At 44.1% G+C, this 13,875-nt stretch overlaps 1 protein-coding gene across 5 annotated transcripts in view; it reads right to left on the bottom strand.

The window, feature by feature from the left end:
* CASS4 (Cas scaffold protein family member 4) overlaps nt 1-13,039 on the bottom strand; it is a 48,918-nt gene extending 35,879 nt beyond the window's left edge. For 2 of the 5 annotated variants that reach the window (XM_009215901.4, XM_009215904.4), the window contains exon 1: nt 12,101-13,039. In XM_009215901.4, coding sequence (XP_009214165.1) covers nt 12,101-12,136 — 36 coding nt within the window. In that variant the 5' untranslated portion in view covers nt 12,137-13,039. Of the gene's footprint in view, nt 1-952; nt 2,578-12,100 lie in introns of those variants that run through there. The other 3 variants (XM_003904585.5, XM_003904586.5, XM_009215903.4) reach the window with 2 other exon arrangements.
* Nucleotides 13,040-13,875: the final 836 nt, after the last annotated feature.

Raw genomic sequence — 13,875 nt, 5'->3', positions numbered from 1 at the left:
ATTTTGAATTCTTTTAACGAGGTGATAGCTAAGTGGTTTCTTGCATCATCTCACATAAAGGACAGTTGCTTCTCTTGGAGCTGTTTTTTAAAAAAAACTTAGCAAAGTAGTTAAGTGAGAGATGCTGAAGGGAAACTGCTGCCTTTTTTTGTGATTAATATTAATTTGCCCAATAGGCTAGGAAAAGAACTGAGTTTCTGCTTCAGCTCTGGTTTTGAAAAAGGTGAAAATTCTTGAATGAAAAGTTCCAGAATGTGCAGAAAATGATCTGAAAGTTATTTAACTGGAAGTGTGAATTGAAACTCCCTTTTCCCAACTACTGTTATATTTAAAGTAACATTTAAGGCCAGGTGCAGTGGCTCATGCCTGTAATCCCAACACTTTGGGAGGCCGAGGTGTGCGGATCACTTGAGGTCAGGAGTTCAAGACCAGCCTGGCCAACATGGTGAAACCCCGACTCTACTAAAAATACAAAAACTAGCCGGGCATGGTGGTGCGCGCCTGTGGTCCCAGCTTCCGGGGAGGCGGAAACAGGATAGTTGCTTAAACTCAGGAGGTGGAGGTTGCAGTGAGCTGAGATGGCGCCACTGCACTCCAGCCTGGGCAACAGAGCAACACTCCATCTCAATAAATAAATAAATAAATAAATAGATAAATAAATAAATAAAATAAAGTAATATGTAAGCTTTAAAACAAAACCTAATAGAATAGAATATAACTTTCTAAACAAAAATATAAGGTCTCCCTTTTTGGTTTCAAAACGGGATGCAACTTTCAATTGTTTCCCATGGTGTGACCATCACTGGGAAACCATCATTACCTGCTTCCTTAATATAGTGGGGAGCACTGGAAATAACAAGCTCTGGACCCCTTTATACAGTTAACTCAGAGTGCCAAGCAATCACATAGTTGTAGGAAATGGATGTCAGAAGACAGAAACTCAGATACTCACATTCACCTTCATCTTGATCCTTTAAAGAAATGATTTTAAAAAGTACTATCCATATCCCGGAAGACACCAGCAGAAGTCGCAAATCGCTTGGAAAGGGAAATCTTTCTGTAGGAGTTTGTGCAGGAATGCTGTGAGGTCTGGGTCTAAACTTTCTCTGCAGCTGTCTTTGCCTGTGGATGTGGCCAGTGGATCTCTAAGCTCTTGGGGGAGGCTCGCTGCCCTTCCTGCTATCCCAGCCATGGGGAAGGATGGGCTGGTTACATAATATATTCTCTCCCACACTCCCATTGGTTCCCTCCCATCCAAATGGATGCACAGAGCCTTCGTGGCTGGTTTATCCATAGAAACCAGGGACAAAGAAGTGAATAAACCTGGTGAACTTGCCTATGAGGAGGGATATGAGAGAAAAAGAAGAACTTTAATGCAAAGAGAGTTCTTTACTTTCTTAACACCTCTAAAAATAATCCTGGAGAATGGCATATGCTGTAAATAAGCACAAACGTTAACTGGGTTCTTGAAAACTTTGAACTCTGACCCAGCCAGCTTTGAATTCTTCCTGATGATTCAGATGAAAAAGCCACACTTTAAAGGAACTTCTGCAGCTGTAGGAGGCACTGCCTACTAATGGGGCTTTGAGGAGGAGGTTGTGGTCAGAAAAAAATTCCAAAGCCACCCAGTGGAAATGAGGCATTTGCTTCTCTGATAACTGAATACTGTGCTTTTCCAGTAGGTTTGGGTCTTACCCAGATCGACATGCTTTAATATACTTCCCCTACTCGTGGAAACCTTGCTAAGCTGCACTTAAGGCTTCATTTAATTGGCAATTATTTATCAAGCACCTACTGTATGTCTGACAATATACACCAGGGGAACAGGTAACCAGTTTCCTTGATCTAAGCTCAGGATTGAAATGACACAATAAAGGTCTCTCAGGCCTTCACATAATTGATTATCATGTCTGTGGCCCAAGATGGGCCCATGTCATACCAGACTGCATTCTCCAACTCAAAGTGCTCCAGAGATCCTAGTGTGTTCATTCACAGCCTTGCCACTGCCTCCCACTGCCAAGTCTATTCCTTGCCAGCGAAGTCCCTGAGTTATTGCTTAAGATATTTGGTTTGGGGAGCTGTTGGATCAAGTTAAGGGGTTGGCAATTTCACCCTTGCTCATGAAAAGCCCACCGAAGGAGGAGGCAAGTAACAGAACTTCTCTGGGGTTCAGCTTCTTCACCTGAAAGTGAGATAGCTTCACAGGGCAATCGCCAAGTTCCCATCCAGCTGCAAAATCTACATTTCCCATGACTTCTTTTCTTACTCTTACCTCTTAGTTCATGAAAGCCATCCGAGGGATTACAGAGAAAATAACACGCAGGTATTTTTCCTCTCTAACTTCCTTTCCTTTTCTTCTCTCTTTCCTTTTTCTTTTTTCGTTTTTTAAGGAAAGAAGTGAGGAAAAGCATAAAGAATGGAGTTTTGTGTTATTTGATGGGTCATAAGCAATTATGCCAACTCCAATTAGAAGAAAACTTTGTCTAAGCATGTGTTTCTCTCTTTTCTTTTCTAGAGACAGGGTCTCACTTTGTCACCCAGGCTGGAGTGCAGTGGCACAATCACAGCTCACTGCTGCCTCGAACTCCTGGGCTCAAACAATCCTCCCACCTGAGTCTTTCAAGTAGCTAGGACTACAGGCATGAGCCACCACACCCAGCTAATTTTTAAAATTTTTTGTAGAGACACAGTCTCGCTATGTTGCCCAGGCTGGTCTTCAAGAGCTGGGCTCAAGTGATCCTCCCACTGCAGCCTCCCAAAGTGCTGGGATTACAGGCGTGAGTTACCACACCCGGCCCCCAGCCTGTGTTTCTAAAGCTTTGTGTGTCTAGCGACTGCCTGCTTCCTGTCATATCCATGTGTCACTACAATTTTTTAGGTAAAATAATAAATTGAGCCAATTAAAAAACAACTCTCCCTCAGCAATGTTACCCATGAAATTCCAGGTTTGATGAGCTAGTTTTAGTTTGTTTGAATGCACATCAAGACACACCAGTAATGTAAAAAACTGTGGTGTGCACCACACTTGAAATCCTCTGGCGTGCCCGCAGTCAGGGTCCCTGTAGCGTGTGGTTTTTCCATTTGCTTGACTAGGAAGAATTCAAAGCTGGCTCAAGCTGTTTAATGTATCACAGAGAAACGAGTGAAGGTTCAGGCTTGTTCCCCGACTTTTCCATTTTTCTATGGTCATTTTTAGAGGTGCTTCAGGAAAGCAAGGAGCCACTCTGTTGTTTAAGTTTGTCTTCTTTTGTTCTGTTGGTGTGAATTTATTGCAATTCACTAGGTTTGTTTGTTTAGTTGTTAATAATGGATTACACGTAAACCCATCCCAACCCTTATTTGGGATACCCAAAGGGAGCTAAAGGAGAATGTCTTATGTAACTGGCCCTGACTCCCAGTGGCTGGCAATCGCCTCACTTTGGGGAACACCAGTGTAAGGAAGGAGCACCTTGAGTTGCTTGTTATTAATTACTGACTCTTGTGCTTCTATTCCCCTTTCAACTGTGGTGAGACTCTCACTTTTGAACCTGGGCTGGGTATGGTGGCTCACTCCTGTAATCTCAGTGCTTTAGGAGGCTGAGGCAGGAGGACTGCTTGAGGTCAGAAGTTCGAGACAAGCCTGGGTAATATAGGGAGAGCCCCTCATCTCTACCAAAAAAAAAAAAAAATTAGATGGGCATGGTGGTGTGCACCTGTAGTCTCACCTACTTGGGAGGCTGAGGCAGGAGGACTGCTTGAGCCCAGGAGTTTGAGGTTGTAGTGAACTACGATAACGCCACTGCACTCCAGTCTGGGTGACAAAGTGAGACCCCGTCTCTAAAAGCAAATTTCTGAACCCAAAGTGAACATTCCACAAAGCACTTTTCACTTACTGTTAACCGGATGGCAAACACCTCCAAGACACAGAGATGACCTGCTCTCTTGCCTCCTATCCCTACAAAAGACAGACTGCCTGGGCTGTCCAGAACATGTAGAGCAAATGAAAGCTGCTCTTGATGATAAGGTGAAGCAATGGGTTTAAAGGAAAAGAACAATACATTCACTAACTCATAAACTCGTGCAGAAACTCTCTGAGTGGCCAGGTAAGTGGCCTAGAATTGCCTGTGAATAACTTCTTCATGATCCACACTCGTCTCCTAGAGGAGCTTGCTTTTGTTTGTTTGTTTTTGAGACGGAGTTTTCGCTCTTGTTGCCCAGGTTGGAGTGCAATGGCGCGATTTCGGCTCACCACAACCTCCGCCTCCTGGGTTCAAATGATTCTCCTGCCTCAGTCTCCCAAGTAGTTGGGATTGCAGGCGTGCACCGCCACGCCCAGCTAATTTTTGTATTTTTAGTAGAGATGGGGTTTCTCCATGTTGGTCAGGCTGGTATTGAACTCCCGACCTCAGATGATTCACCTGTCTTGGCCTCCCAGAGTGCTGGGATTACAGGTGTGAGCCACCGTGCCTGGCCTCCTGGAGGAGTTTTAAGAGTGCAGAGCCTGGCCGGGCATGGTAGCTCACGCCTATAATCCCAGTACTGTGGGAAGCTGAGGTGGGCAAATCACTTGAAAACAGGAGTTCGAGACCAGCCTGAGCAACATGGTGAAAAAAACCCCACCTCTACTAAAAATACAAAAATTAGCCGGGCCCAGTGGTGCATGCCTGAAGCCCCAGCTACTTGGGAGGCCGAGGTGGGAGGATCACTTAAGCCCAGGAGGCGGAGGCTGCACTGAGCTGAGATTCTGCCACTGCACTCCAGCCTGAGCAGGAAAAAAAAAAAAAAAAAAAAAGGCAGGATCTCCCACGCCGAGAGCTGGGGATGCTGTCCCGGGAACAGGAGACCACGCACTGAGCTGAGATTGTGCCACTGCACTGAAGCCTGAGTGGAGGGTGCAGGATCTCCCACGCCGACAGCTGGGGATGCTGTCCTAGGGACAGGAGGCCACGCATGTTCTTCTCAGTGTCGACTCTACTTTTCGTAGGTGTGTGTACAAGGCTGGTCTTACCCCTGAACAAACGCTTTAGGGGCGTTATGTTTGGAAATGGTTCCTAAAAAATGTTATTTCCTTTTTTTGCAACTCAAGTTGGAGTGTTCTAATCTCCCCCTCTGTGGCAGCCCTCTTACCAGCCTCCCACCTTCCTCCTTTTAAGCTATTTCCCCTTCAGGCCGATGTCATTTCCTCCCTTAGTCATCGCAATTCCAAAACGGCCCTGTTTTGATTCTACGGTTGCTTCCCCATTCCATTATCGCGTCGGCCAAGCGCCTGTCTATGCACAGACCTTTTACGTTTTGGGGTGATGGTGGCATTCCCTTAGCTTTTTTCCCCCTAAGTGTGCTCTACAGGAAATAAAATGTTCAAAGACTACAGGTGATTAAACAGGGGAACCAATAATGAGTATATGATGAATTTTTTATTAGTCATAATGATTATTTACTACATATGGAGACAGGGGACCAGGCACTTGGCCTTGGAAGCATTTAGAACAATGCCTGGCATGCAGCAGGCATTCAATATTTGTTGAAGGAATGAAAGGTACATTGTGTTCCTGAATCAAACATGGCACACATAAATAGAAGCTATCTACTCCTCGATTTACTATTTGTTATGCTCACAACCACTCCCCACCCCACACGGCAACCAGCAGTCTCAAACACCGAAAGTTTTACTTTTTCTGAAGACAGAGTACATGATTCTCCTTCATGTCCATGGAGAAGAGCAGGGTGCCACCCCAGTGGAAAATGAAGCCACCTACACTGAAGTCTCCACATTTACCAGCTTTGGCTCTTTCCTACCTACAGCCCATTTATTGCACAGCAGCCTGAGTGATCTAGAAAACATAAATCAGACCATGTCATCTCCTGCCTTAAGTGGGTTGGTGGTTTCCTTTGCAATTAGAATGGCTTCGAAGCTCTTACACGGCCGACCGGGCCCTGTGTTATCTTGCTAACACCTCAGATCTCACTTCCGACCACTCTCTCTCTCAGTTTACTCTGCTTTGACCCCACTGGTTTTTATATGGGCACTCTGCTATGCTGAATGCATTCCCACTGCAGGGCTTTAGCATCTGCTGTTCCCTCTACCTGGAATGCTTTTCCCATCTCTTGGGTCTTCAGAGTGGCCTTTTCCACCCATCGCCTCCATTAGATCCCCCTGTTTTATCCTCTTTCTGGCAGTTCTCACCACCTGAAACCATGGGTCTATTTACTCACTGTCATGCTGACTCCACTGGAATGTCAGTTCTGTCTTGATCACCCTGAACCCCCAGAGCCCAATACTATGCATTGGGTGAATGGCTGAGCCATGGATGGTGAGCTGTGTTTTTGAGTTGGGTGTTGTATCTGGGCTGTTTTACCTTGTGGAATAGATGAAGGGAGGAAGTTGCTGGGAAATGCTGGAGGGAAGCAACAGGTCTTTGTGACCTTGATTTCAATAGCAACAGCTTGCATCTAAGGCAACATCTGACCATGGAAAAGGAGGGGCCAACTGTCAAGAGAACAGGCTGAGTGGTGGCTTAGGCCGAGGCCAGGTAGGGGTTAGAGAGCTGAGAGTCAGGAATGACCTCTGTTGCCAAACACCTGCTGACTAGAAAGTAGTGCTGTTCCTATCCTCACAGCGGGGCTGCAGCCAGGGCTCCACCTGCACTCCCTGTAACCTCCCATTCATTCACACACATTACCACAAAGCATTTATTGAGCATCTACTTTGTGCAGGCACTGCCGTAGGCACCAGAGATGCAGCACGAAATAAGAAAGTCCAGGTCTGTCCCTCATGGAATTTTGCTCCCAGAGAGGAAGACAGATGAACAAATAAAGTGAGATAATTTCAGATCTTAATAAATGAAGGTAAGATAGATGAGAGTGATGGCGGTGGGCCTGTGTAGGGGGGGAAGTGATTTGCACAGCATGGTCCAGAGAGGCCTCTGGGTGAGGTGATGTTGGCTAGAGAGAGGAGCATCCAGGACGGGGAACAGCAGGGGAGAAGGGGAAGGAACTGAGGCAGGAGAGCTGCTGGGAGTGGGATCTAATGGGCCCTCAAGGGACAGGTCAGCTTTCTGCACACAATCCCATTTGCCCTTCAACAGAGACTGAGTCTGAAATGTCTTGCTCACCACCTCAGAGATGCTAAAGGTACAAAGAGAACCTAAAACTGCTCTCCACTCACAAGTGAAGCTTCACCAGGCTTTCCTGCCCAGAAGCACTGAAGCAAGCCAAGTCCCACCACGTGGCAGACATTTCCAAGCCACCACATTTTGTCGTGTTTAAACCAATCTTGAGAATGTGGAAGATTTTACAAAAAATTCTACGTCTGCCCCTTGATCTTTCTCGAGTGGGTCCGGAACCATGCCACTCAGAGTTGAGATGGAAGAGAGACAAAAAAGATTTGCTCTTTAATTGAGGCTGAATTTGAAACATGAAAGATAATTAAGCACATTTAAATGTTCTTACAGTATAAATATTGGACCATCCATTCTTCAATAACATAATAAAGATGCTTGCTTGAAAAGTGCCTTCAGAAAACTGAGTGAGCACATAGCTGTCTTTATGAAAGAAAGTACAGATTGTAGAGAAAATACTGTGGAAAGTAGGTTTAAAATAGAATCAAATATCAGAAATTCTCAGAAAATGATGGAAAATAAGTGCCAATGCTTATTTCATTCAGTAATCTTCTTTCAATTCCTGGACATTTACTCCAGTGAGAAAATAATGTTATTAGGGGGAAAAAAGGGCTGTGTATGAAGATGTCAATTTCAATATTACCTGTAATAGCATGTGTGCGCGCACACACACGGAAGTAAACAGAATTTACAGCAAACAGGACTGAATCACTAAAGCGTATTGCAGACTCTATTTTAATAACTTGAAACTACCAAAAATCCAAAATGAGAACTTACATATAATAAACCCACTTATCTGCCTTGAACTAAATTTCTGGCTGGGCGCCTTGGCTCACGCCTATAATCCCAGCACTTTGGGAGGCCAAGACAGGTGGATAACTTGAGGTCAGGAGTTTGAGACCAGCCTGGCCAACATGGTGAAACTCTGTCTCTACTAAAAATACAGAAATTAGCTAAGCATGGTGGCACATGCCTGTAATCCCAGCTACTCAGGAAGCTGAGGCAAGAGAATTGCTTGAACCTGGGAGGTGGAGGTTGCAGTAAGCCAAGATCGTGCCACTGCACTCCAGCCTGGGCGACAGAGTGAAACTCCGTCTCAAAAAACTCCACAAAAACTAAATTTCTAGTATTTCTTGAATGGAGTTGACTAGCTGGCTAGAGTCCAATAAACCAATGAATGAGGTGTTAAATTTACCACCTTTAAGGCCAGTGTTTCCTGTCACTAATATCACGTGTTTTTTAAAAAATGTCCCCTTCTTCTATAAAACAATTTTTAAAAAACAGAATAAATCGGTCTGGTAATTACACAAAATCTGCTACGCACAAAGGTGAAAGCAGCTCTACTGGCAACGGAGCTACTGGCCGGCAGGTAGAATTAGGAACAGCTTGCCAGAGCAGTCCCTGTTTACCATCCAAGGTACAAAGGCGAACTTCAGTGTTTTCTGAAAGGCTATCTGCGGTGGCCCTGAATGAAAGGCAGGGCTGTTTTAAAGGCGAATGCCCCAAAGCTAAGGACCACTGACATGACATGACCCCCTGAAGCATTGTGCTCCCATTTATTAAGCAATTGAGCAATAATGTAGGCATTAAGATTAATGAGATGGATCAACTGCACTAATATGAACTGAACACCAGTACCTATTGTTAGTTGCTAAAGGCAAGTTCAACAGCTCTTTACTCACAGCTCTCATTTGTGTAAAACCTTAAAACATATATCTTATAGAAGCATTGATAGTTTCTGTAAGGACACCCAAGAAATGGTTAACTGAGGATACCTCTGAACTAGGAGCCGACAACTTGGGTGTTTCCTGGTACTCTGTGGGTGGGTGGGGGTGGCCCATGTAAACTGAGATGACATAGGCTGCTACACAAGGGCCTGTGGACCAAATCTAGACAGATGAACATGAGCGAAGAATGATTGTACATATCTTAAGGACTGCGTAAACAAACAACAATATGCAACAGAGATCGTATTTGGCCTCAAAGCATAAAATACTATCTGGCTCTTTATGAAGAGTTTGCCGACCCCTGATCCAAGGGAGAGAATATAATGAGCTAAGAATGGGGCTCTGAGCTTAGTCTGCCTGGGGTTGATTCCTGGCCTTGCCACCTACTAGCTGTATGGCCTTGGGCAAGTCAGCGAGGCCTTGTTTCCTTGTCCGTGACAGGGGAATAATATGCTTCATGAGGATGTTGTGAGGATGTAATAATAAGACAATGCAAGTGGAGCACTCAGCACAGGGCCTCACACGTAGACAACTGGTAAGGGTTGGCTACCATTATATATATATACACACACACACACACACATATATATTATTTTTTTTTTTTGAGATGGAGTTTCGCTCTTGTTGCCCAGGCTGGAGTGCAATGGCACAATCTTGGCTCACTGCAACTTCCGCCTCCTGGGTTCAAGCAATTCTCCTGCCTCAGCCTCCCAAATAGCTGGGAATACAGGCGTGCACCACTACGCCCAGCTAATTTTTTTGTATTTTTAGTAGAGATGGGGTTTCACTATTTTGGCCAGGCTAATCTCCTGACCTCAAGTGATCCACCCGCTTTAGCCTCTGAAAGTGGTGGGATTACAGGTGTGAGCCACCGATCCCGGCCTATCTGTATAATATTAATAGCAGAATTTCATGGGGATGCTGGGAATATCAATTACATGTTCTACGCATACATGCATGTTATTTACAAATTGCAGTGGGGCTCGGAGGTGTGCACCTGTAGTCCCAGCTACTTGGGAGGCTGCGGCAAAGAATCACCTGAGTTCAGGAATTTGAGTCCAGCTTGGACAACAGAGTGATACCCCCATTGCTAAAAATATTATTTTTAAATAACGAAACCCCACCCAATTGTAAAGTGCTACATAAATTATTTAGGCAGAATAAGCAGCACATAAAAAGAAGTCTAAATCATAAAAAAAAAATCTAGGCTATTTAGAAAAATGGTCAATGTTATGAAAGAGAAAAAGGTAGTAGATTGTTCTAGATTAAGAACTGAGAATTGACAAACAACAACTGGATCAGAAAGACAAACATACAAACAAATAACAACAGCCAGAAAAGCTACAAAGGATCACTTTGGAAAATATGAACTGGACTGAATCGTAGAATGGCATTATTAAATCAGTGTGAATTGGACTGAATCGTGGAATGGCATTATTAAATCAGTGTGGTGGACTGAATGCATTAGAATGGCATTATTAAATCGAGTGTGGTGGACTGAATAAGTAGAATGGCATTATTAAATCAGTGTGAATTGGACTGAATCGTAGAATGGCATTATTAAATCAGTGTGAATTGGACTGAATCGTAGAATGGCATTATTAAATCAGTGTGAATTGGACTGAATCGTAGAATGGCATTATTAAATCAATGTGAAATGTTCTTGGGGGTGATGATATGTGGATATTCTTCTACGTTCTGTAGATGAATGTCCTTGTTCTTAGGAGACACATAATGAAGTTTAGGGGTGGAGCATCATTGTATTGGCCATTTATTTTCAAAGAGTTTAACAACAATAAAAACAAAGTGTGTTCCAGTGTCTAAATATACACAAATAGATGCACACAAATATGACAAAGTACCATAAACCCATGATCTAGGTGAAAGATATGCAGGGATTTACTGAATAATTCTCATGCTCCCCATATTTTTCCAATGGTTTGAAAATTTTCAAAGTAAGTAGTTGGGGACAAAATTCTAGGGTAGCTAAGGTATTTACATATAATCTATATAAGAGAGACTATCATGGGTTACTCAGCCATAAATTCCACTAGTGACTTTTATAATTTTTTTCTTTTGTTATTTAGTTTTGATTTTTTTGAGACAGAGTCTTGCTCTGTCACCTAGGCCGGAGTGCAGTGGTATAATCTCAGCTCACTGCAACCTCTGCCTCCCAGGCTCAAGCAATTCTTGTGCCTCAGTCTCCCGAGTAGCTGGGATCACAGGCATGCACCACCATGCTCAGCTAATTGTTGTATTTTTGGTAGAGATGGGGTTTTTCGTCTTGGTCAGGCTGGTCTCAAACTCCTGGTCTCAAGTGATGCATCTGCCTTGGCCTCCCAAAGTGCTGGGATTACAGGTGTGAGCCACTGCACCCAGCCACACTAGTCACTTTTATTATAATTAAAAATAAGCATTGATTTTTTTATAAGCAAGCTCCCCATTTAGTACTTGTTTCATTTCTTTTTTACTGTTCTACTTAAAATTTAAAAAGGGCATAGCAAGATGAAAACACAATCTTGAGCTTCACTTTCTTTACATCTGGGTAAATTTTTTTAATATGGTAACCATTTTAACTTTTTTTTTTTTTTTTGAGATGGGGTCTTGCTATGTTGCCCAGGCTGGACTCAAACTTCTGGGCTCAATTAATCCTTTCACCTCAGCCTCTCCAGTAGCTGGGAGTACAGGTATGTGCCACTGTGCCTGGCTTCTTTTACCTTTCTAAATAGTGAATCTTTTTTGATTCATGACAGGCATGAAGTCTGTCTGAAAGCTCCAGCTTCGCTCACATAATGCACAAGTAAACATGAAAATAACATGTAACTGCCCACTGTGGGCTCAGCACAGGAGGCTACAGGCAAGGGTCTGGGCTCTGCTATTGCGAGGTGAGCACAGAAATCAATCAGAACAGTTGGAGTGGCACTGAGTGTCTTTGGGGTCCAGAGAAAGAAGGAATTAGTGGGGGCTGAGGCAGACTCACATCTTGCTTCAGAAGTTTGCTGGACACAAAATGATGGACGGTGCTGTCAACCAAGTAAGCTGATTTCTACTACAAAGTCATTTTCACCCATCTTGGATGCAAACTGGTAAGGAGCTTTACAGCACATCTATTTCCCACACTTAAACTTATGTTAAACTTTCCAATCTCAAACTCACATGTCACTGGTATTCAACCTTTGCCTTTATTAGAAAGTCACAACTAAAGCTGGTCAATACCCTTAATCATCACAGCTTGCTCCCTGCCAGAGCCCATTCAAACAGCCCCGCATCACTCACCTTGGGCGCACCGTCCACGACGCCTGTTCCCTTCATGTCGGTGATGTGGAGCAGCTGCCCTGAGCTCTACAGCTAATATCTCCGGCTTCAGAGGCAGATTATGCAATGTCACTGCATGCTTCTGGCTGGTTCTCAGAAACTGAATTCTATGACAACACACGGGAAACGATCAAAAAGACTCTCCCAGCAGGCAAACTTTCTGGAAAGCACGATAAGAGTAAAATGAAAGCAGTGAAGGAGGGGAGGACCAGAAATACAAGCCACACTCACGCCTCATTGCCTGACGTCTCACTTTGTCTATAAGTAGAGACCGTCACTCATTTGCTATGTGAAACCACAAAAGAAGAAGAAGAAAAGAAAAACAACACTCTTCTGCTTTATAGGGCGAAGTTCCTACTTTGAAGAGCTCAGTGTATGAACATACAGCATTCTTGTCCTTTGAACTCTGGGAACAACTCCCACCCGACAGACCAAGCTCATTTCCCTGATGAGAGGCCACTAAGCCAAATTTCCGATAGCGGTCAGCTTTTCTTCCTTCCTGCTCCCAAAAACTTGCCTTATGACAGCCAGGATAAAAGCAGTCAAGCAGGCCGCCTTAAAGGACACAGCCTCCACTCTACCCACCCTGTCAGTTGCGCATTCTCCCTGCTCAGAACCCCGTGCTCACCTCCTGGTCTTTGCTCACGGTACCTAATGATTAACATCTTCTGGGTGCTGGCTCTGCACTGAGGGCTATGCTGAGTCCCACACCTGTATTCTCTCTCTTAAATCAAGTCAACTAATCGTGTGTGCTGTACTTGAAACCCCCGCTAGCTCACGCAGTTTCTCATCAATTGCCAACTCTTTCTACTTTCCCTACATTCAGATCCAACCTCTAGAGAGGACCTACAGCATAGCAGACACTGTGCAAAATAAGTCTGCATTTTTTTTTTTTTTTTGAGATGGAGTCTTTCTCTGTCACTCAGGCTGGAGCGCAGTGGTGCTATCTCGGCTCACTGCAACCTCCACCTCCCGGGTTCAAGTGATTCTCCTGCCTCAGCCTCCCAAGCAGCTGGGATTACAGGCACCCACCACCACGCCTGGCTAATTTTTGTACTTTCAGTGTAGACAGGACTTCACCATCTTGGCCAAGCTGGTCTCAAACTCCTGATGTCAAGTGATCCACCCACCTCAGCCTCTCAAAATGCTGGGATTACAGGTGTGAGCCACCACGCCTGGACCTGGCCTTCATTTTTATTTAGACAAAATGGTACCCATTCTTCCAAGCCAGGCTCAAGTGCCATCCCCAGCCAGCTGTGTCTCCGCTCACTGCTCTCTTCTTGTCAGACAGCATCTTTTTATTTTTTATTTTTAAATTTTCTTCTTTTCTTTTACCACGCCTCTGAGACAAGTTCAACAGACAGCCTTAGCGTCTTGTCTTCTGGTTGTCCGGTGTGTAGTCCCCACAAGTCTGGGCACCAGGACATATTTTACCCATTGAAGTAGCTGACTGATTTCTGGCCGAGACAGTCCATATTTTTAAATGTTATCGTTGTTAGAAATTAACTTCCAGAGCCAAGTAACTGGCATGCTGCAGGTGATTGCAGATAACAGGGAGGGAACAACGACCCCATGGAATGAACACTGTTTGGTTCAAGGAGGAAATCCATAGAGATATTAAGATATAAATTATATTAATAATAATTAATATATTAATATTATATTAAGATATAATTCAGGTACCATAAAATTCACTTTTTTTTTTTTTTTTTTTTAGATGGAGTCTTGCTCTGTCA

This window comes from Papio anubis, chromosome 16, assembly GCF_008728515.1.
Source record: "Papio anubis isolate 15944 chromosome 16, Panubis1.0, whole genome shotgun sequence".
Taxonomy (NCBI): domain Eukaryota; kingdom Metazoa; phylum Chordata; class Mammalia; order Primates; family Cercopithecidae; genus Papio; species Papio anubis.
Note: the sequence above shows the minus strand (reverse complement) of the source record. Positions and strands in the feature narration are given on the sequence as shown.